Source organism: Myxine glutinosa, chromosome 4, assembly GCF_964187855.1.
Source record: "Myxine glutinosa chromosome 4, kmMyxGlut1.1, whole genome shotgun sequence".
In the NCBI taxonomy this organism is placed as follows: Eukaryota; Metazoa; Chordata; class Myxini; order Myxiniformes; family Myxinidae; genus Myxine; species Myxine glutinosa.
Window position 1 is genome coordinate 122,184,092 of NC_136264.1, and position 24,340 is coordinate 122,208,431.

Here is a 24,340-nt window from a genome sequence, read left to right on the forward strand (position 1 = left end):
GAGAGTACGGAATTTATCAGGATTGAAAGACTTATTCCAAATGTTTGACCAGCTTGTGATTTTGTCAAGATCTGAAGAGAGGGAAGAGGCTGCAGCCTGCCTTGCTGAAGGATGAGAGACATCATGGCAGACGGCAGAGTTATCAGCAAATAGATGAAGGGGATTTTCCAAAGAGTCAGAGAGATCATTGATTATAAGATCATAAATAGGACTGGGCCCAGAACACTGCCTTGTGGGACTCCATCCTCAACAGGGAGAGGAGATGAAAGGAGTCCGTTGAGAGCCACACGGTGGCTACGAGAGTACGCGCGTAGGGAAAGTCAGCAAGTCATGTGTGGAGTTGGCCTTGGATGCCATGAGCGGATAACTTGGAGAGTAAGGCAGATTGCCAGACTGTATCAAAAGCTTGAGATATGTCCAGAGATGGCCCTGATCTCATGTCTGACATTTAAGGCCTCCATCCATTGTTGGGTAAGTAGGAGCAACATATCCAAAGTAGAGTGATCTGGTCTGAATCTGAATTGGTGATCTGAGATGAGGCTGTTGAAGAAAAGGAATGATTTCATATCAGCTGCAATGATAGACTCCATGACCTTACTGATGATTGGAAGTAAGCTGAAAGGTCTATAGTTAAGGCAATCTGTTTTTGCACCTTTTTGTGTAATGCTGTGATGTTGGCTGACTTCCAAGCAGGTGGAAGATGACCTAAGGCAAATAATGTGATGAATAGAGCAGAAAGATGATGTGCAAAGGCAACAGATTTTTAGGACATGTGAGTTGAGTTGCAGAATAAAAGTCGAGGGTTGCCAGAAACCTCTCCACCTTATCAGGTGCAAAAGACATAGAGTCCAGGAGGAGTTGGGTGCAGAATATTGGAGTGTGTAAGTTTAATGAAAAGCCTGTACCTATCTACAACCCCAGCAAGAGTAAGATCTTAACTCTGCGAAATGATTAAAAAAAATAAATGATTGAGACTAATCCATTTGATTGAAGGTTCATGTTCAAATACCACAATATATGCAAATCTGCCTGGGAGTTTGTAAAAACAAAACAAAAAAAACAAGCATGTTTAGGCCTGGCAATGGTGAAAACCCAACAGTTTTAGGTGTGGCAAAGGTAAAAACCCAACACCTTAAATCCCATATTAGGCTTCCAGTGCTTGGAGCAAGGAAAGTAGTGGGAGGGTGGGGAGGAATGTATGGCAAGGGGTAGGGGAGGGGGCAATATTTAATAGCCCTCTTACCTTGACACTTTTTAATTATTTGAGTTATCAAAGTCATAGCTTCATTAATTGTCTGTTTTGCACCCACAGGAAGAAGCTCGATTGAATGGAGATGCTGCTGTTTGCTACCAAAAGCCTGTACCTATCTGCAGCCCCAGCAGTAAGTCGTACAGTGACCAAGGTGCATGTGTGTATATGTATGTATTAATATATCACATGCAGGACAAGGACAGTAAAATACATACGTGTACATTAATTGCAAGGACATGAGACAATGGACAAATGGCACAGGATGTGGTATTTAACCTGGGTTCACAACATCATGCGCTATATGCTTATATGGGAACGCCAAACATGCCAATGTTCTGCGTGTAGGGATGGGCTATAGGCTATGTAGTATAGCTCGCATTGTGGCATGCTCATTGAACCGGTGGCATTTCTGTGGCAGTGTGCTTGTGTAATGTTATTTGCAATGGCATTTGCACGTGTATGGTGTGTAGGTATCGAGGTGCAGCCGATTTTCTCATTAACAAGCATCCGAGAAGCCACTGGCGACTTCGGCCCGGAAGCACGGATTGGAGAAGGGGCTTTTGGTGTGGTGTTTAAAGCTAACATTCATCACACGAACTTTGCCATCAAGAGGCTAAAACAGGTAGTGTACCATTCATCAGAGTTGTTTGGATGTCTTGATAATCATTCATTCATTTTCCTGGAAAATGTTTGTTCCACTTTCATTGTTGTATCATCAGTTCACGGAGTCGTATCCATTACCCAATTGCTTGTTTTGGCACAATTTCATTCCATTAACATCCGTTTGTATAAAAGCAACAAATGGCTTACTTTATGAGTGAATGTAAATTGGGCTTACTGAGTGATTCTAAATTAGGTTTACTATGAGAGTGTAAGTTAGGCTTACTTTAATGAGTGAGTAAATTAGGCTTACTTTATGAGTGAGTGTAAATTAGGCTTACTTTATGAGTGAGTGTAAATTAGGCTTACTTTATGTGAGTGTAAATTAGGCTTACTTTGAGTTAGTGTAAATTAGGCTTCCTTTATGTGAGTGTAAATTAGGCTTACTTTGAGTGAGTAAATTAAGCTTACTTTATGAGTGAGTGTAAATTGGGCTTACTGAGTGATTCTAAATTAGGTTTACTATGAGTGTAAGTTAGGCTTACTTTAATGAGTGAGTAAATTAGGCTTACTTTATGAGTGAGTGTAAATGAGGCTTACTTTATCCGAGTTTAAATTAGCCTTACTTTATGTGAGTATAAATTGGCTTACTATGAGTGAGTGTAAATTCGGCTTACTATGAGTGAGTGTAAATTAGGCTTGCTTGATGAGTGAGTGTAAAATAGGCTTACTTTGAGCATAAATTAGGCTTACTTTAAGTGTAAATTAGGCTCACGTGATGTGTAAATTAGGCTTACACGATGTGTAAATTAGTCTTACTTTGTAAATTAGGCTTACTTTGAGTGAGTGTAAATTAGGCTTACTTTATGTGGGTATAAATTAGGCTTACTATGAGTGCGTGTAAATTAGCCTTACTTTATGTGAGTATAAATTAGGCTTACTATGAGTGCGTGTAAATTAGGCTTACATTATGAGTGAGTGGAAACTGCATCCTGCCAAAGGCACCTGCAACAACAGTGAAAAGTGGGATTGATGTATTTGGCATAGGACCTGGAATGTCACTTGGCAAGTCGAAGATGAAACTTTGACCCAGGCAGAAGGCAGTTAAGCTAAACACAATGCCGTGCATGCAGTGAGTGTACATACACAGATGTGTATGTGTGTGTTTGTGTGCAGAATAATGGAACGCAGTGGAATTCGCAATGGCAAAACCTGCAATCGGAGATAAAGCTACAGTTTATGTGAGTTTCATTCTTCTTGTATTCTTTTGTCATTTTTAATAGGTGCCCTTTCCTGTTGTCATTCAGTAAGACTGTAACTTTACCGAAATCTATCTTAGGCAGACATTTTCATCACCACATCCTGATTCAAGTGCTCAACTTCTGCAACTTGCTCACTGTACAGAAGCAAAAATACTGTTGTTTCCTGTTTTTTTTCTTGTCAAAGAACCACACAATGTGTTTCACCTATACTTGTAAATTGTGGTGTTATTGATGAAGACTAACTCATTTAAAACATAAATCTTATTTTTAACAAGGATATGTGAAACAAATTATCTGGATGTTGTAGAGTTGTATTTGCATTGGACAAAATAGTTATCTGTGATTGTTTTTCTTTAGAACTCCTTCCCCCCCCCCCCCCCCCCCCCTCAATAACACTCAGATAGCCAGCAACTGGGGTTGTTAAAAGGGTGTTTTCACAATTTAAAAAATTTCAGTACAAAATCAAGGATCGTGGAAAAGTAATTTGACACAGGGTAAAAAGACAACATTCAGTGGCGTCACACTTGGACACAAACAGCAGGGGAATGAGCGAACAGGAAAGCAGTCGTGACGGTAGAGGAAGAAGCAGGCATCTGCAAGTAAGAGGGTTGGGTTGGGTAGGTTTAATGGGGGTGGAAAATATTGGGATGGGGATGGGGGTGGTGACCTGAGGTGGTGGTGCACCGCTTGCTTCGAAGCCCCGGAGGATAGAGTGGGATTGAACAGCCTCAGGAAGAACTTCTGCAAATAGGAGAAATGACGAACTCCCCACTGGAATGTTTGATACAGTCTGTTTTACAAGTTTGGGCTATGGCAGGGATCTAGGAATGTTCCAAGAAAACATTTGTTCTGGGAGGATATTGCACAATTAATCTTGTGTCTGAACTCCTCTGGTTCTGGACCTCATGATTTGTGTGTAAGGGATAAGAAAGAGCAACCCTCATTGTGGTGTTAGGGGCTATGGATTCATTAGACATGCAAGGAAAGGGTGGGGGGGGGGGGGGGGGGGGAGGGAGTTTCGATTGAAGCGTATGGAAAGAGAGGTTCTTCAGCAGAGCATGCATGCAGATCATGATCGATTTACAGACATAGAGCTCTAATTTCTGATTATTGTTTCTACCTGAAATGCCCATATTTTAACACTTTATAGTAGGGGTTAAAAGACCAGTGGTTTGAAGGGGACAGCCTGGAAGGCCGCAAATAACAAGGTAGTGAATGTGATTTACAAACAATACAAGGAAGATATACAAGGAGAACAACACAACAATACAGGGATATCAAACGACAATTCCATACATGAAAAGTAGCCAAATTGGGGTGGGGGTGGAGGTGGGTTGATAAGACTTACCATTGTGAGAGCAAATCATCATCCTTTTGTAAAAGCTAAAATGTGACCCAGATTCTGCAGAATACATGGCACAAGTACCTATCTAAATATAATGCTCCAGTAGCTATGCCTTCACATTGTCGTTATTCTACAGAACTGTCTACAATTATGATGTGTGGCAAAGCTCTACAGATTTTCATTTGTGTGCACAGCAATCCGAAGCCACAAATTAATTTCTTCCCAATCCTATACTTTTTCTATGAAATAACATTCAGTCATTTCCCATCTGGAAGAAGTGTTTAAATGTGCACATTTTGCCTTAACCTTAACTGGCAAGGCACGTGAATATTTCAACAACGGTTCTAATTCACCCCAAGTATCAGTGCGGAAAATAAATGTGATACACGACATGACCAAAAGTATGCGGACACCCTTTCTAATTAGTGGATTTGGCTGTTCCGGCCACACCCATTGCTGACAGGTATATATAATCAAGCACACAAACATGCAATCTCCATAGACAAACATTGGCAGTAGAATGGGCAATACGGAAGACTGACTTTCAACGTGGCACCGTCATAGGATGCCACCTTTCCAACAAGTCCGTTCATCAAATTTCTGCCCTGCTAGAGCTGCCCCGGGCAACTGTGAGTGCTGTTATTGTGAAGTGGAAACGTCTAGGAGCAACAACAGCTCAGCCGCAAAGTGGTAGGCCACACAAGCTCACAGAACAGGACCGCCAAGTGCTGAAGCACATAGTGCGTAAAAAAAGGCTGTCCTTGGTTGCAACACTCACTACCGAGTTCCAAACTGCCCCTGGAAGCAACGTCAGCACAACAACTGTTCGTCGGGAGCTTCATGAAATGGGTTTCCATGGCCGAGCAGCCGCATACAAGCCTAAGATCACCATGCGCAATGCCAGGCGTCGGCTGGAGTGGTGTAAAGCTCATCGCCATTGGACTTTGGAACAGTGGAAGCGCGTTCTCTGGAGTGATGAATCACGCTTCACCATCTGGCAGTCCGACAGACTAATCTGGGTTTGGGGGATGCCAGGAGAACGCCACCTGCCCAAATGCGTAGTGCGAACTGTAAAGTTTGGTGGAGGAGGAATAATGGTCTGGGTCTGTTTTTCATGGCTCGGGCTAGGCCCCTTAGTTCCAGTGAAGGGAAATCTTAACGCTACAGCATACATTGACATTTTAGACGATTGTGTGCTTCCAACTTTGTGGCAACAGTTTGGGGGAGGCCCTTTCCTGTGTCAGCATGACAGTGCCCCCATGCACAAAGCGAGGTCCATACAGAAATGGTTTGTCGAGATTGGTGTTGAAGAACTTGACTGGCCTGCACAGAGCCCTGACCTCAACCCCATCGAACACCTTTGGGATGAATTGGAACGCTGACTGCGAGCCAGGCCAAATCGCCCAACATCAAAGCCCGACCTCACTAATGCTCTTGTGGCTGAATGGAAGCAAATCCCCGCAGCAATGTTTCACCATCTAGTGGAAAACCTTCCCAGAAGAGTGGAGGCTGTTACAGCAGCAAAGGGGGGAGGGGGGGGGGGACCAACTCCATATTAATGCCCATGATTTTGGAATGAAATGTTCGATGTTCAGGTGTCCACATACTTTTGGTCATGTAGTGTATTTTAAAATAATTACTGCACAGCTTGTTGGTAATGTGTTTGTAAACTACAAGGTAAGTACATTGTTTGGTAATCTCATCCATTCTTTGAATTTCCAGAGAGAATGATGTTTCTCATGACAATTTCAATTCCTGCCGTGTACTAGGACCTCTTGTACTCAGTGGTTGATCACTCTGGTCTACAACACCACCCAAGCTTGTTGAAATGTTGCCTTTGGACCTTTTGTTGCTTCCTGTTTGATATCTTAGCACTCTTTTGGGACGTTATTTTATGTCATAAATTAATTATAACAAAGCTTTGATGTGCGAGTGGTGTACAGTTTAAACAAGAGCGATAGTCTAACAATGGCGTAGCTGGGATGGCATACATACATACACCGGACAGACAGACAAACGCTGCTCCAGACACCATTGCCCTACAAGCTACGCCATAAAAGAAACAGTATTATGTAGTTACTGTATTTTATGGCGAATTGTGTTTGGCAAAGGAGATGACTGCATAAGACAGATTTTCCTGCATATGCCTACTCGAGTGAACGCTTTGTTTTCCTTTAATTTGTATAATTATACTTTAACCTCATTTGTAATACTGCTCTTAATGTCATTTTTTGTTGTTGTTGGTTCATCCTAAGCTTTAATAACCATGATTGAAAACCAAGTCTCAAATTTTGACCACCAGTCTAACCCTGGAATCCCTGGTGTTGGGCTAGCGGCTAGGGTGTCAGCTTAGGATACCTAGGATCCTGGGTTCGAATCCCGGTCTGATCGCTGAATTAACGCCAGGGGGGTTGACTCAGCCTGTCATCCTTCAGAGGTCGGCTAATTGAGGACCAGTTCACTGGTAATTCCCTGTTTGTCGTTGAAGGCGGCAAAAAGGGTTGGCGTCAGGAAGGGCATCCGGCCGTAAAACATTGCTTCAAAAAGGGGACCGAAAAACAACAACAACCACGGTTCCCGAAAAAGGCCAACCCCCGCTTGCGGGGAAAAATGGCCTATAAAGGTGGTTATTTTTTATTTTAGTCTAACTACTCTTTCTCAGTCTCTCCACCATTTACTCTTCCCCTGCTATCCAGGCTTCGACACCCCAACATCCTGGAACTGGTTGGCTACTGCATGGAAAGTGGAATATGCTGCCTTGTATACCAACACATGGAACGAGGTTCCCTCGACAACTTGCTGCACTTGCAGGTACGCTTGGGGCTTCCTTGCATTGTCTGAATGATATGGACTATAATTTCCTGCCACATTTATCCTTAACACGAAACATTAATCAAGGTGTTCCATTGCATTTCAATAGAGCGGTACAGTATGTACCTTTCTGCATTATTTCTGCATAGATTTTGTACCTTTCTGCATTAGGCTATTAAACTGAACTTAGCATCTAGGATGGAAGAATAAATGTGTTTTTAATTTTATTTTCCTTCTCAGGAAGCACCTTCCTTGTCCTTGCCAGAGCGGCTGCTCATCGCAGTTGGTGTGGCATGTGGATTACAGTATCTTCACATGTCGCAGCAACACCCCATTATACATGGTGATGTCAAAAGGTGGGTAATGGCGAGCCAGCGATATGCTGAGAGTTTGTGATGTGCACATAAATACTGGTTAGATTTGTTAACATGAAGGCCATTTGCTCAGTCGCTATGTTTGGGGGTGGCAGGGAGGTGTTCGCTGTCGAGTTATCTACTCCGGGTTAGATAACCTACACGATCAGCCTTTCATATTAAAACTATCATTCTGATGCAATGCCACCAGGGGTAGCTATACTCCAGAATGCGTTGTCCTTTTTACAGGGACAGAAGCCAGCTGTCTCTACGAGATTAATGTTGTGGACGTTAAAGATGCCACTACCTTTTGAGAAGAGTAGGCCATTGTGTATGCTGGCACACGGACCAAATTATCTGTTTGAGTTAGCTGTATAATTTGCATTAGCCTGATTACATGGAATTGCTCGGATGTAGATATGCACAAGCATGATCAGCCAAATGGATGACTCCCATGTGTTTTTTGTATTTCCTTTCAGAACAACGGCACATCCTTGTATAATTGGGCATCCTCACATAATTTGCATTGTCTGAATATGATTATGTATTTTTTTTCCTGTCATATTGTGCAACAAACTTCAACACTGCACTCCTTAACACGAGATGTTCATCAAGGTGTCACATAACATATCCACTCGGTCTTGATGGAAGTGTTTTATGAAGTACGAATCTCAGTAATATTTATTCTAAATTGACCAAAAACTGAATGAACAACAGTACTAATAAAGCGCATACAGTCGTGGCCAAAAATATTGGCACCCTTGCACTTTTTAAAAATAACTCACAATTTTCTCTAACAATAAGTTGAAATTGACAAAAGTGTTTGGACTCCACAATTCTTTATTTCACTGTTAATATTACAGAACCTTTGTTTTTGATTCAGAACTGAATATATTCTTTTAAATCAGAAAATGAAAAGCAATGGCATTGTCAAAATTATTGACACCCGAGACTTAATATTTGGTAGCACAGCCTTTCGACAAAATAACTGCAGCCAAGTGGTTCCTATAGCCATGAATGAGCTTCCTATACCTCTCTACTGGCAGTTTGGCCCACTCTTCTTGTGCAAACTGCTCCAATTCTCCCAGATTTGAAGGGTGCCTTCTCCCAACTGCTGTTTTCAGATCAGTCCAGCGTTTTGTCTTGAACCATTCCTGGGTGCTTTCTGAAGTGTTTTTGGGGTCATTGTCCTGTTGCAAGACTCATGACCTTCGACAGAGACCCAGATTTCTTACACTGGGTTGAATATTGTGCTCCAAAATGCCTTGGTAATCTGATTTCATGATGCCATGCACACATTCAAGGCACCCAGTGCCAGAGGCAGCACAGCAACCCCAAAACATCACTGAACCTCCTCCATGTTTGACTGTAGGGAAGGTGTTCTTTTCTTTGAAGGCTTCATTTTGTTTTCTGCAAACATAGAGATGATGTGCTTTACCAAAAAGCTCTAATTTGGTGTCATCTGTCCACAGGACATTCTCCCAGAAGGATTTCTGCTTGTTCAGGTTTGTTTTGGCAAACTCCAGTCAGGCTTTCTTAGCAGTGGGGTCCTCCTGGGTCTCCTACCATAGAACCCCCTTTCATTGAGTTGGTGACGGATGGTGTGAGTTCAAACTGTCGTACCTTGTGTCTGAAGGTCAGCTTGAATCTGTTTGGCAGTTGATCGAGGTGCTTTCTCCACCATTCAAACAACCTGTCGCTGAAATCTTCGATCAAGTTTTCTCTTGCGGCCATGTCCAGGGAGGTTGGCTACAGTGCCATGGGCCTTAAACTTCCTGGTAACATTGCGTATGGTGGACACAGGAACATCAAGGTCTCTGGAGATGGACTTGTAGCCTTGAGAGTGTCCATGCTTGGCTACAATCTTGTGTCTGACTTCCTCAGACAATTCTGTGGTTTTCTTTCTTTTCTTCATGTTCATTGTGGTACACACAGTGACACAAAACAACAGAATGACTCCTTTTCTTTATATTCAAACTGGTTGAATGAGTGATTTTTATATTGCAGGGACCTGCAACTCACCACATGTGAGTTCAATTCCAGAGTAAAGCAGAATCACCTGCATGAAATCTAGTTATTTCTAACAACTTCTCAAAGGTGCCAATAATATTGTCCGGGCCATTTTAGGATTCCTGTGTGGAATAAGCTAAGATTTAGTAATTTTTTCAGCTTTTTTTGTTTTGTCCCACTGCAAACCAAAGAAATACATATGTGGACACCAATTTTTTTTTTTTTTCAACAATTTTCTGGAAGAAATTGTGCATTATTTGAAAAAAGTGTAAGAGTGCCAATACTTTTGGCCACGACAGTAGTCTCGACTCATACGTTCATTCTGAACAAAAAAGCCATTGTTAACTGAACATTCTACTATTATGGCCCACTGGTATTATGGCCCATATACCCATATAATCCATGCACCCTATTATATCAGATAGTTTCTTGGCATGGGTTATAAATGTCATAAATTTAATTCTTCACTCACATCAGGTCATAAATCAGATATATGAAGTTTCAGATTTTTCGGATAAGGATTTCAATTCAACCATTTATGGCTGGAACACAATTTCACAGATGATGTCATTGTTATCACCCAATATACTCCATGGGGAGTTGATGACAAATGCCAAGTTTAAAAATTTTTTGTTGAGCAGTTTCAGAGAAAATTACGCCAATTTTTTTCCTTTAATCCAATAAGGCTACCATATCATGTAACCTATGCCGTCAGAGTTGGCAATAAAATATTCTCTATGGGGAGCCCTTCCTAGGTTTAACGTTCCGCATCGATCGGACAAGCAGCTGCAGAGAAAAGCATTTTTAAAGCGAAGATATATAGACGTGGACACACGAACATGGGCGTTGCAATAGTGTCGCATCCCCTTTGGGATGAGACTAATAAGCAATAATACTGGCACTCATAGAGCACATAGTCTCACCTTGCGTGTTCATTCTGAACAAAAATACCATCGTTAACTGTACATGCTACTTACTATTATAACCCACTGCTATTATGGCCCATATACGTGTATCATCCATGTACCCTATTATGTCACATCCTTTCTTCGAATGGGTTATGCACGTCATAAATTTAATTCTTTCCTCACATGGGGTCATAGATCAGATATATGAAGTTTTAGATTTTTCGGATAAAGATTTCAATTCAACCAATTATGGCTGCAATACCACTCCATAGTTTTCACCCTATATACCCCATGGGGAGTTGATGACATATGCCAAGTTTCAAAAAAAATTAATTCAGTGGTTTCAGAGAAAATGATATCCAAATCTTTTCCTTTAATCCAATATGGATGTCATACCATGTGACCTATGGCATCAGAGTCAGCAATACAGTATTCTCCATGGGGGATGTTAGGTTATAGCTGGGACGAGATTCAAACCCGGGCTAGACATCTTAAAGGAACTGAGTACCTCTGGGCCATCCTGATAGACCATTACATCGTATTCTTCTTCTTCTTCTTCTTCTTCTTCTTCTTTAACGGCCACTATTATCCCACCTTGTGGGGCCGGCCGGGGGAAGTTTGGCACAAGTCTTCACGAACCGGCTGGTCAGGCTTGATGTTTGTTCGCCAACTCTCCGCGAAGGATACCATGGGATCTTTAAGATCCACCAACTAATGTCAGTGATGGGATACCCAGTTTAACATCCATCGGAGGAACGGCACAAACATTGATGAATCACCCAGTCTGAAAACACCGGGATGACAGTTTATAGCTGGGTTGGGATTCAAACCCAGGTTAGAAAAGCAAAAGAGGCACCGAAAGTGGCTGCTGACACACGGACAGACATGGACTGGGCGTCAACTTGTATAATACATTTGTTAATACTTTATTTATTTACCTTTTGACAAATACTCTACGGGTCACCCATCTGATATCAAGAGTGGTGCACAATGCCAGGGTTTCTATTTATGCCATGATCCCTCAAATTGGATGTTTTTGGATGGAAGGCAGCTTGGATCTTCAACGCAAAACTTGCTTAATCGATGACGTCACAGTAGCGATTACATATTCCAAGATGGCCACCGCAAGTCACACGTACTGCTAGAGGAAATGTCAGGCATGTCCATTCTACTGAACCGGATTGCTAACTTGAAAATCACAACAAACCCAATTTGTTTTCAATGTTCGTCTTTCATTAATCATCCACTTTCTAAACTCCCCTCTTGCCCCTCCCATCCAAATCCCTCCCCTTGCACCTACACTCCTAAACTCCCCCCTTGCCCCGCCACTCTTAAACTCCCCCCCAACCCCTCCCATTCAAATCTCCCCCCATACCATTCCTCTCCAATTCTCCCTCCTCCCCCCTCCTCCTCAAAGCTGCCTCCTCCCCACTTCGTCTCCCTTCTATCTCATACCTCCACCCCCCCCAACCTTCTTCTTTCCTCTGCCCCCCCTCAAACAACCCCTCTCTGTGCCTCATCCCTTCACCTTCAAACCTTTCATCCTCCTCATCCTTCCCTTTCTTGGAACTCTTCTGCAATCGCTGACACACTAACAACTGCTCTCCCTACCTCCCCCTCTCATCCTTCATCTTACCCTACTCCTCCCCTCCCCTGTCCTGTACCCGATGCTCCCCCTCTCTCTTCATTAACGGTATGGACCTCAAACATCCGGGGCCTTCGCTCAAACCTGACTGATCTCTCCATACAGGTTGCTTCTGACAATCCAGACTTGATCTGCTTAACAGAGACTTTCCTCCTTCAAGATGTCTCTGATTCCTTAATATCTCTTCCTGGTTACTCCCTCCTCCGGTATGATAGACCTGAGCCTCGGCCTGGTGGTGGGGTGGCTATCTTTATCAAAAACTCTCTTCCTCACTCTCCTTGCACTGCCCTCTCTCCTCCTCACCCCCAGGAGTACCTCTGGCTACGGCTTCCTCTCCGCTCCCACCTTTTGTTCATATGTGTTCTGTACCGTCCCCCAAACAGTGATGACTCCATCTACATTTCACTGTCTGACAACATGGACCAACTTCTATCCACTCATCCCAACTCTCTCTTCCTCATATGTGGTGACTTCAATTGTCATCATGCCACCTGGTTGGGTGTGGGTTCCTCTCTCACCAGTCATGGCACCTCAGCAAAGGACTTCTGTGACTCACTGGGATTGACACAATCTGTCAATTTCCCGACCCGGATCTCAGCCAATGGAGTATCTTCTCTTCTAGACTTGGTTATGACTAACTTCCCTGCTAATGTCTGCTGCTCTTCTTCTGCTCCAATCGGTTCTTCTGATCATGTGCTTGTCAAAGTGGACATCTCTCTGGCCATTCTCAGAGAGCCTCCTCAGCGTCGACGAGTCTGGCATTTCACTCAGGCCGACTGGGACGGTCTTCAAGCAGCCATCAATCGTCTGGATTGGTCTCCCATCTCCACTGCCTCTGACATCAATTCTTCCTGGGAATTCTTCCAAAGCAAACTGATCTCTCTCATGCACAGATTTATCCCATCTCGCCTTCAGTTGTCTTACCCTTCCTCCCGTCCATGGTACACTGAATCTTGTGGTGAGGCAGTTGCCCTGAAACAACTTGCCTTTGCCTCTTGGAAGGCTAATCCAACTGAAGGAAATCTCAGTTCCTTCCACCAAGCTCGGAACAAGTGTGTGTCTACCCTCAGGAGTGCCAGGAAGCACTATCTCTCCTCACTCAAGAATGAACTCTCAAACCTGTCTCCTTCCTCCAAATCCTGGTGGCGTCTGGTCAAATCCGTTTCTGGTGTTTGTTCCCCCTCCATCCCCTCCCTTACCTCAAATGGCCACACAGTTGACATCGCACGTGACAAAGCCGAATGCCTCAACTCTGTGTTTGCCTCAAAATCCTTAGTCCCAAACCCATCTCTCTCTGTTCCCACCTTTCCCAGTCGAACCAAACTGCTCCTGGACTCTGTGACCTTCTCTCCTGACAAGGTGGAGGAGTTTTTGTCAAACCTCGACTCTGATTCTGCAACTGGACCAGATGGCATCAGTCCACGGGTCCTAAAATCCTGCTCTGCCGCTCTATCTCACCCTCTCTCTGTTCTTTTCACCCTATCCTTTGCTCAAGGTCATCTGCCAGCATCCTGGAAATCAGCAAACATTACCGCTTTACACAAAAAAGGTGCAAAAACAGATCCTTGCAACTACAGACCAATCAGCCTGCTCCCAATTATCAGCAAAGTCATGGAATCCATCATTGCTTCGGATATGAAATCTTTCCTCTTCTCCAATGGCTTGATCTCTGATCATCAATTTGGTTTCAGACCATGTCACTCTACTCTGGACATGCTGCTTCTGCTGTCTCAACAATGGATGGAGGTACTCAATGCCAAACAGGAAATCAGAGCTGTCTCCCTTGACATATCACGTGCCTTCGATACGGTCTGGCACCCAGCTCTGCTCACCAAACTCTCCTCCTATGGTATCCATGGAAATCTCCATGCATGGCTTGCGGACTTCCTCTCTGGTCGTAGTCAACGTGTGGCCCTGAATGGATTTCTCTCATCTCCCCTTCCCGTTCAGGCTGGAGTTCCCCAAGGCAGTGTGCTGGGCCCTGTGCTTTTTCTGGTCTTTATCAATGATCTCTCCGACTCTCTGGAAAATCCTCTGTATCTCTTTGCTGATGACTCCACTCTCTGCCGCTCCATTCCTCTTCCCTCAGATCGGCAGTCTGCAGCCTCCTCACTCTCTGAAGACCTGGACAAAAATCACAGACTGGTCAAACATGTGGAACATGTCTTTCAATCCTGACAAATCTCACACTCTTACTATGTCTCTCCGAAAAGATCGACTGGACAACCCTCCCATCTACTTTCTCAACAATCCTCTCCAAGAAGTTCTGTCGCTCAAGCTTTTGGGTCTCACCATCTGCCATGATCTTTCTTGGGAAAACCACATTTCCAAGCTGGCCTCCAAAGCCAGTCGCCGACTGGGCATCCTCCGTCGTGCGAAGTCCTTCCTAGGCACACCTGAGCTCCTCACCACATACAAGGCTTTCATCCGCAGCTCAATGGAATACTGTTCTCCCCTATGGGCTGGTGCTCCTGCCTCACACCTGGCTCGGCTTCACGCTGTTGAATCCAAAGCTTTCAGAATCATTGGAATCTCCCGCGATGAAGCTATCTCTGAGGGCCTTTCACTCACTCACCGCAGGCAGGTAGGTGGTCTTTCTGTCTTCTACCGACTCCTCTCCGGCCTTGCTCCCCCAGCTCTCTCTGTGCTCTGTCCCCCAAATATTCCTACAGGTCGCACAAGATCTGCCAGCCACCCTCTGATGGTTAAACTGCCGAAATCTCGGCTCTCTGCTCACCTTCACTCTTTCATTCCTCTTTTCTCCCGCCTCTGGAACAAACTCCCACACTCACTTCAATCACACTCCTCCCTCCAGGTCTTCAAAACAGCTGTTCACCACCATCTCTTATCTTCCCCCATCCAAAACCTTGATCTTTTCTACCCCCACTAATTCACCCCAGATCCACCTTGTTTGAAATTCCAACTTCTTTCCTGGAAGTCTTGGCAGTGTCCATATGTTTTATACCTCTCCCACCCCCCCCCCCCCCTTCCCATGCCTCCCCCCCAAAGCCCTCTCCCTCCCACAGTTCTCTCGATGTCTCCATGTCTCTCGGTCCCTGCTCTCAAATGTTGTGTTTGTGTCCTTCCCCCTCTCTCCCCATCTTGTCTACCGCTCCCGATGTTATTTGTTTTGTGTGTCTGTTTGTCTTTCTGTGTGATTAATGTTCGCTCTTTCACGAGCCTCGATCTTGTATACAAAAAAACAAAAAAACAAAAAAAAAACAAACAAACATCTATGTTAAGAAACACCCTCCATATCCATACTGCATTGTGGGATACGGATACTGCATCCATGTTTTGAGAAGTTTGTGCTACAAAGTATTTTAATTCTTTCAGAAAATAGAAGTTTGTGGCATCTATATAATAATAGCGTAAGGACTCGACTTTGTTATCCCTTTTACGCCGCACCCAGTGACCCGATGCCCAGGGCACTAATGGATTTACGATCTACGAACCGCGCTCTTTGTTTATCACGTACAGCCATACTCGAAAAATCTGAATTAGCCGACGTTGGGGCCCAAAAGCATCCGATTAACTGCCGATACGACGCCATCTTACGACGCCATCGTATTGGCATCTGCTGGGCGAAGGCGAAGCAAGCCGTCCGCTGATTGGACAGGCGAAGGCAAAAGCAAGCCGTCCACTGAGTGGACAATCCAGAGCATGCATTTGTGCCGGTGTCGGCGATCGTTGTTCATATACGCACTCTTCATTCTCATCTTTCTTCCTAACTCTTACTTGGACAAGCAAATCCCCCTATGCCATCCATAATGGTACACTCTATCCATACACCACATCCTCCCTTCCGTGGATGTTCCACGGGTTTCGGCTAGTTCGTAAATATTATTGTGAAGGTCAACACAGGTTTTAACAAAGTAATCAAAATTGGAATTAAATGTGAAATAAAATTGGCATGATCAAAGGGGTGGAAATGAAATAATTGCTTCAAAAAAGAGGAAATACGGCTTTGGGATGTGGAAAGAAATAGGGGTTTGGCTCTTGTTTTGATTGCGGACCCTTGCCGTAACCTTTAACACTTTGGAACTTAATGGAAACCTGTCCAGGGTTGATTTTCAGCCAGCAACATTCACTACTTGTCATTAATTCCCCAATGCTCTGTGAAGGGTACTGGCATACCTTGAACTTGGTATCCTTTGTGACCTTTGGTAATCAATCAGTGGTACATATTGATCAAAGTTTTTGAATATTGTAGAAGTTGTGCAGTTTGATACATGCAGTTTTATGTTATGCTGATGGTGTTGTTGCTTTGTGAAGATTTCTGAATCATTACTTCTTTATCCTCCATAGTGCCAACGTGTTGCTAGACAAGTTTATGTCTCCTCGGCTTGGAGACTTTGGCCTGGCGAAAATGTGGCCATTTAAATGTGGAAAGACTTACACAAATCTATCTTCCAAGGCTCTCCGCGGTACACTAGCCTACTTACCTCAAGAGTACGTGCGCTCTGGACGACTGTCTGTCAAAGTGGACACCTACAGCTTTGGCGTGGTGAGCCAGAAGGATTGTGGGAATTTAATTGAAGGAGAATGGATTATCCTGGTTTTGTAAGTTGGAAGGCAGAAAGGTGTCAAGCACTTGCAGATGAGATTTCTGGGAGAAAGGACTCAAATTAACACAACTGGGCAAGATGGTGCATGAATAATGGATGAAAGAATGCAAGTATAAAATCCAACTCTCTATCTCTATTTATCCCCAGGTGCTGCTGGAAATTCTGACGGGCAAAAAGGCCATGGTAGAGAACCCAAAACCCAAATTTCTGGTGAGTTCATACGCTTTTTAAAAGTACGTCACCAATAAAATTTTCCCAACATCCCAAAACCCATTAGTGGTTGCATGCAATTGTGTAAAAATGGAGAACTACCTCCCAAACAAAATTGAGGACGATGAACTATTAAAAATGAATTGTGCTGTTTTTATCTTGCCAATCTCCCCCAACTCAGAAAGAATTGGTGGAGGATGAGATGTTGGACTGCGATGATGATGTTGTTAAGGCTAGTCAACATCTGTTTGATCCACGTGCTGGGTCCTTCTCAGTTGTGCAGGCACCCATGGTCTTGCGCCTAGCATTGAGCTGTATTGGAAAACATTCTGCACGTCCAGAAATGACATCGGTCTGTTTTTAATTGCCTTTTCTTTTTTCTTTTGAATTATTGTTATTTTATTGTCATTGCTCTCTTTTGACACATTTTGCTCTTTTTCATTATCTTTTTCTAATCTACTAGGTCTTGAAGAAACTGCAGGACATTGAACGTGTATCTGCTGATCCTTTATCAACCCCAACACAAAATAATGCTCCCGCAAGCTTTCCAACTCAGGTCACTGATGTTCTCAGCCAGCACCTCTATCCTGGTATTACTCGCCAAGGCCCTGTGGAGGTCACAGACACATCTGTAAATAGTACCCACTCCCCTACGTCAAAATACTTCTCTTCAGTTCGTGCCACTTCATTTCCGTCACCAGGCTCTTTTCCACAGTCACGAATCCCATGTGAATCAGATGATCTCAGCAGCAGCACAAATGTATCATACCAGCTTCAAAGGCCTACTGAATCTGCCACCAAGACAGCCGCGACAGCCGCGACAGCCAAGCCGGCACCTTGCAAGCAATTCTCCATAGAGCAGCTGGAGAAACGAACAAAGGATGGCAACTGTAATAAAGTCGAAGGAAATGCTGCAGATGAATGTGCAGAGGACAGAAGAATGATGGCTGCATCTCAAGTTCTGGACTTGTCATCCCTGCATCAAAGTTTATCTGAGGCAATTCGAGATGGACACCACAATGTGCTAGAAAATGCAAGACCTGCAGAGGGTGAGCCTCGATTGTTGCTCTAGTATAATCATTCTATTTTTGCTTGTTTAATTGCTACTGCGATTTCCAGGGTGTGTCCATGTATTTGGCACACACACACACACACACACACACACACACACACACACACACACACACACACACACACACACACACACACACACACACACACATCAATAAAGCCAGCAAGTGATCAAGCCACCTTACTCGCTGATTTTTCCCGCTTGCGTCTGCCGTTAGCGATTGCGAGGCCTCAATCTTAGCAGCAAGAGGAGGGAGAGAAGGAAGAAAGTGTTCTGGAGGGAGGACTGGTGATCTGAGAGAGGCAAGGAGTTTGATGGAGAATGGAGGCATAGGCCGTCGTGGGCCGCAAATGTCTTTGGTGCCCGCGCGCTGTCGGGAAGACATTCTGCAGCTGATCGTGTCTCCGACGGATTGTGTGAGGCCCTGAACATCGGAAATGAGTCGAAAGCAACATGACAGAATCGAGAGACTTGATCAAGCACAGAGACATGAATCACCGAGGGACGCACGACAGTTTGTGGCCTAAGGAAAGGAATGAAGCACCATGGATGGGTGCCCTGCTTTGAGCCCCGGACAATGTTGAGCTGCGAGGCTGGCGGCGGACATCGATGGTCTTATCAGCCGGGCAGAGAAGGGTGAGGGAGGAAGTAAGCCCCAAGTAATGCAGTGTTATTCACGCCTTTGCCAGGATGTCTAGCGGCACATGTGGCAATCCACAAGCGAAAAGACCAGTACCGAGGCACTGTGGGGGTGATGGGAGAGGGGCGGGACGTTGATTAAAGACGAAAATAAATCTTGTTGATAATAAAAGAAAACAAAACACCGAATAATGGAGCACTGCGTCAATACAGGTGGAATCCTGAGTTTGTGCAGCCTCTTCAAGCATCCAGAATGCATGCAATATAGAATAAAGCCTGCACCTTCTCTTGTGAGAAAGAAGACCATCTCACAGGGAGATGGATCTGCACCAAGTCGAGAGGCTGAGGGGGTATTACCTGTCTCCGTAAAACCAAAAATAAAGGTACAGAAGAGAAACCTCGATAACGAAAGTTGGAGTATAGAGGAGAAAGAGATCATATTCTTCTGCAAAGTGTATTGAGCAGTGGGGAATGCATGGCAGAGGGGCAAGATTCATAGACCAGTTAAAGAAGACGAAATTGGCCACCAGAATAGAGATGGTGCCATCTCACTAATTTGAAAAAGTTGCGCGAACAACCCATAAATTCCAGAAGACAAGCGGCAGAAGATATGAGGAGGATCTGAGCCAAGGACTTGGCGGGCAGTGGACAGAGGGATGGTGGGGATATGACCACGGTGACGCGGGGAGGGACTATGGGGTGAAGCTGCGGCTTGGAACTTGGCGTGACACCGGAGACCCAGCGGTGGGGAAGAGGTGTGGTAGGGAGACGGGATATGGACCCATTCCAGGAGGGGGAGCATAACCGGCCCACTGACATGGACCGGGTGACGCCTACACATACGGCTGGGATGAAAACAGGAATGGTGAATGATGATCAGCAGGAAGAGGGAAAATGGCAGAGTGGAGGGGAGAAGGAAGACTAGGATGATGAAAAGCAATGTGGATTGGAAGAAGAGCTGGCCAACAATGCAATTTAGAAGAGATAAGACTGACACCACTCAGACAAAGACCACAACTCTATTGAACAGAAAATAACAAATGGACGAAAATGCTAATCAGGAAAACCAACAGATAAATTGGTAAACATATACCAAAATCACCCCCCTTCATGGAAATCAATACTGTGTGCTTTGCAGCGGCATTGTGCATTGAAGAAGAAGTTCAGAAAACAATGCCGCAAGAAGAATAGAATAGGCCCATCAACAGAAACCAAACACCGCCTTATAAACAAAGACTATAGACAAAAAGAACAACTGAGAAAGGAAATGGGACAAATACAACAATTCATAAGAGGAAGTCCAAATGCAGAAATTCTGTGCAATGATACTGTCTACCCTAAGTTATACTGGAACTGATATCAACCGTTGCCAGAGCATTCTAGGTAAAACAAAGATGGTGGCCATAATAATCACATGTAATGTAGAAGCAATGTACAATTCAGTCCCCATGAAAGGGAATGTTAATCCAGCTGAAATTCATATACGAGACTGAGACGTGCACAATTTTCTGATTTGCAGAGTCTCCTGTGCATTTCAACTGGTCTGATGCTCTTTCACATACTGTTTAAATCATGCTGCGAGTCCCAAATGACAATGAATTTGAGAGCGATCTTGCTCATGATCACGTGAAATGTGTTGACCAGCTAATCTTGAGAATTGCAAGATTACTACATGTGAAATTGGAGAAGGATTGGATATCAGTGTTGAAATTGTGGGAACAATCATACATTCCCACATGAAATGGAAGAAAGTTAGTGTAAAGAGGGTACCAAAACACCTCATATTTCTGTTTCACATGGACCATAAAAAAGAATGATTGAATATTGTTGCGGTTCTCTCGCTGGCCTTCTTCCCCTTATCAAGGGGGGATTAATCCCCTTGTCTTTACTGGCCTGGTGGAACCGAGACTTATTACGTCCTTTCCGGGCGAGCGCAAAATAGGGTTTCGGGACCAAATTCTCGCTTGTACCTAAGTACTCGCGCCGCCACGGAAACGAGGTAGCAAGCCTCGCATGAACCACGTGAGGTTGGAGTACGCCGAGCGGTTTGCGTACACGTGATGCACGCAGTCTCAACTAGTGGAACCCGATTGGAGCGATCTTATTCGTGCCACGCTTAGTCAAATGGAGAAATCACAGGAACGATCGAATCAGGAAGAAAGAAAGAACAGATGGGTTTAATGATTCCCACACGTATTTACAGTTCAGGATGAAGAGACATAGAGCAAGCTTAGACAGTCTTACTTATCCCTGGGACAACGGGCCCGTCTCACTCACACTCACACAGGGGATTGCAGATGGGCAGGTGTTCCCCACTCGTCGATGTGGTCATCCAGGATCGGCCCCGTCCGGCTCTCCGTGGTCCACGTGCGTCCTGCGAAGATGGTGATAGGCGAAGACAGGGGCTCATAGCGCGTCTCTCGAACAAAGGAGATATCAGGCGGAACAGCAAGGGGCGGACTTTTACGGCAAAGGGGCGGACTTTTACGGCAAAGGGCGGTTACTCAGCCGTTCTTATGCAAGTGCGGCAAGGCTCATCATGCTCATCAAGCACCGCGCGTTCTGGCTGTAAGTTCAACAACGAGTCCTGGTTTAACTGGCGCAAGTCCTCCTCTGCAAGTCCTTTGGGTTCTCCAGCGCTCGTCCTTCCGAGGGCTTTGCGCAGCGGGTTTTATAGGTACGCTCCGCGAACCTTCTGGAACTCACCAGACTCTTCTCACCACGCCCTCTGACGCCACCACCCCTGAGCTCTGATTGGCGGCTTATGCTTACCGTCATCGCTTCTGCCGCTCCGCCTCGACTCCGCCCCGATCCTCCTCTGCCTGCCTCGTGTTAACTCGCCCAATATGAACCAATGTTAACGCACTGTATTGAGGCTACGGACGTAGAGTGATCGGTGGCAGTAGGGCCTATTTTCCTGGCTTTACACAATGCAGAACTAACATAGGAAATGGCCTATTCTCACACATACGAAGAAATAACTATACTACAAATGAGGCTACATGTTGCTTGTGTGACTATCTAGGGGGGGGCAAACCTTTAACATTTATTGAACTCACTGTACAAACCTCAAAACCGTAACAATGTTTAATCAAAAGGAAACTGTCTTGTTCTTGCTTCTTCAGTTCTCCATCCTGTGCATGTGCACCCTGCACGTTGCCGCATGGAAAAAAAGATGTGCGATTATGAGCAGGGATACATAGACTCCAGAGAATTGTTTTCAGAGAATGGTAAGAAATTGTCTTCACATATTTATCTCCCATCATACTTTCTGATCTCCTTAGCTCCTACCTTTCATTGCTCTGATTGATTCAGAAAATCCCAAGGGAAATCATCATGTATAGCAGCTTTTAACATTCTCCTCTTTCCTCTTCCTTCCCTAACATTTGTTTCTAAAACAGGAAGCCTTGCTTCTGGGGAGAGTCAGATGCCAGTACAATCTGAGGAGGCAAGGAAGAGCAGCTGACTGGTGTTCTTCTTCCTTTTTATATATTCAAAGTGGTCACTTGTGCCAATGAGAATCGATTTTCGAGCAGACTGGGTACTAACAAACCAGTAAGGCAATGTCAGTATGGAAATCAAGTGGCTCTGTATAATTGATGTAAATGCTTGAATAATCGTTCTTCAGAATAAATATTTATAGCCATCAACACATTGGATAAAAACAAAGCCTTCAAGTTTGTCATTATCTTCAGCTCTGCATTCTTTATGCAGTTTGGAACTGCCTTGCTTGTGGAGGACTGGACTATTGCACAAACTGGTTATTGCACAAACCAAACTTAAAATGGCTCGCTTCGATATGTAGTTTATGTTCGTCTTTTGTCTTACCATTTTTTTTTTCTAGAGTGGGTTCAGCCACAACATTTGACAGTGTTGCATATATTATTAATAAGAATTTAAAAACTGGATGATCACACAACCATCTCACCGGGTCACTTTCATTGTTGCTGTCCAATTAGTTTGTGATCGCAATGTGCATTAAGCATTCAGCACTACAGTCACGGCTTAATAATGGTAGTGATATGAACTGTACCGTTTTGAATAAGGTACGCACCCCAAGATGAATGTGAAGATTATCGAGTGCAGCACATTTAGTTAACCTGGTGTTGTAAGTTCAGCTGGAAAATGCCTTGACAGGTGTTGTCCATTTCACAAGGCAGCAATGGGGTTCATGTTTATATATATAAATATATTGTTACGGATCGCGGTTTAGATGTTATGATGGGCCGAGCGGATGGTCCAACCGCGACCGTTACAGGATCCCCGATTGGCCCGACTCCCCCAACGTTGACCAGATCGCACCACAGATATTCAATTTGGAAACCTCTAAAGCGACCGAAAGAGAAGGAAAAGAGAAGAAGACAGAGTATGGAGGAAGAACAGATTTATTATACACACACAAGCAAAAAGAAGGAGCGACCAAAGTTATTCACAAGCAATGGATGGAAGAAGCAGTCACACAGTGAATCGTTAACTTATACTATTCAATTTACTTAACCCCAGGACAACATTCAAGACAGACGACGTTCACACTTACACGGGGGAAATTGCAGGCAGGAATGGCGGAGGTGGGTTGCTGGAGAGGGCGGCAGGGTCAGGTCCCTGCAACTGGCAGGGCTGGAGGTAGCAGCTCCCAATTCTTCCCGTTTTTGGCGGGAAAACCCTCGGTCGCGTCGACGCTGCTGATGCTGTGGACGTCACGCGCTGGCTCGGTCACACCTGCTCCTCTCCTTCTGGTGGAGCCGTCTCCCTCCTCTCAGCGCGTCTCTCCAAAGCTGGTTTCCTCTCCAAGTACCTCTCCTTTTTGGCTTGGAGCGTCTCTCATCTCACAGCTCACAGCTCACAGCTCATCTCTCATGTCCTCTCTCATGTCATCTCTCCTGTCATCTCCCGAAGAAGTCCCTTCCAGTCGCTTTTATTACTTGGGGCGGAATCAAGCCGCCGGCTGCGAGGGCACGCCTACCGGGTCGCTAACCGCGGTGCTGGTTGGCTGTTAGGGCTGTCCGATTCCTCCTTTGATCATGACGACGTGCCACGCCTGTGAGTTGGCGGCTCCTACCCCCCTCTTCTCCGAGATGAGCACATGGGCAATGGCGGCTTGCGGGATTGAACACCACTCGCACCGCTTTTGAAAGGAACTTTGGAGAGCGGAGATGATTGGGGAAATTGAAAGGGGCCTACGCTTATTTCGTTTGATACAATGCAGAGTCAATCTAGTGGGAAACACATATTTAGCCTACATGGAATAAGGAAATAAACTATTTAAAAAGATATATCGTGGCCTGTGTGTAAGTTTCATGGAATTAACTAGGAGGACGGCTGCGACCATTATTTACATTACGAGGGTGTTACACACAACAAAACCATACTTTTCACATTCGTTACACTTCCTCCAAAATTGTTACACTCTTCAAAACCGTTACCCTTCTCAAAACCGTTACACTTCTCAAATTCGTTACAATATATATATATATATATATATTTATATGTACACACACACACATTTCTTTTTAATAAAACAACTTTCATTCACATTTCATTAGGTTGTGTTATATATAGCTGCTTGTAAAGATACTCGTAGCTTCCACATTAGGTGAATTAAAAGATTTAAACAATTTTAAAATGTTATCTTAAAGCTGTCTTAAATGTTATCTTGTCACTGATA

General features: G+C 44.4%; 1 protein-coding gene across 2 annotated transcripts in view; it reads left to right on the top strand.

Annotated features, from left to right (window-relative positions):
- LOC137425157 (interleukin-1 receptor-associated kinase 3) overlaps positions 1-23,919 on the top strand; it is a 61,325-nt gene extending 37,406 nt beyond the window's left edge. For both annotated transcript variants that reach the window (XM_068113297.2, XM_068113298.2), the window contains 11 exons: positions 1,313-1,382; positions 1,723-1,874; positions 3,029-3,093; positions 7,156-7,270; positions 7,511-7,626; positions 16,495-16,693; positions 16,902-16,964; positions 17,146-17,316; positions 17,428-18,013; positions 21,801-21,905; positions 22,077-23,919. In XM_068113297.2, coding sequence (XP_067969398.2) covers positions 1,313-1,382; positions 1,723-1,874; positions 3,029-3,093; positions 7,156-7,270; positions 7,511-7,626; positions 16,495-16,693; positions 16,902-16,964; positions 17,146-17,316; positions 17,428-18,013; positions 21,801-21,905; positions 22,077-22,141 — 1,707 coding nt within the window. In that variant the 3' untranslated portion in view covers positions 22,142-23,919. The remainder of the gene's footprint in view (positions 1-1,312; positions 1,383-1,722; positions 1,875-3,028; positions 3,094-7,155; positions 7,271-7,510; positions 7,627-16,494; positions 16,694-16,901; positions 16,965-17,145; positions 17,317-17,427; positions 18,014-21,800; positions 21,906-22,076) is intronic.
- Positions 23,920-24,340: the final 421 nt, after the last annotated feature.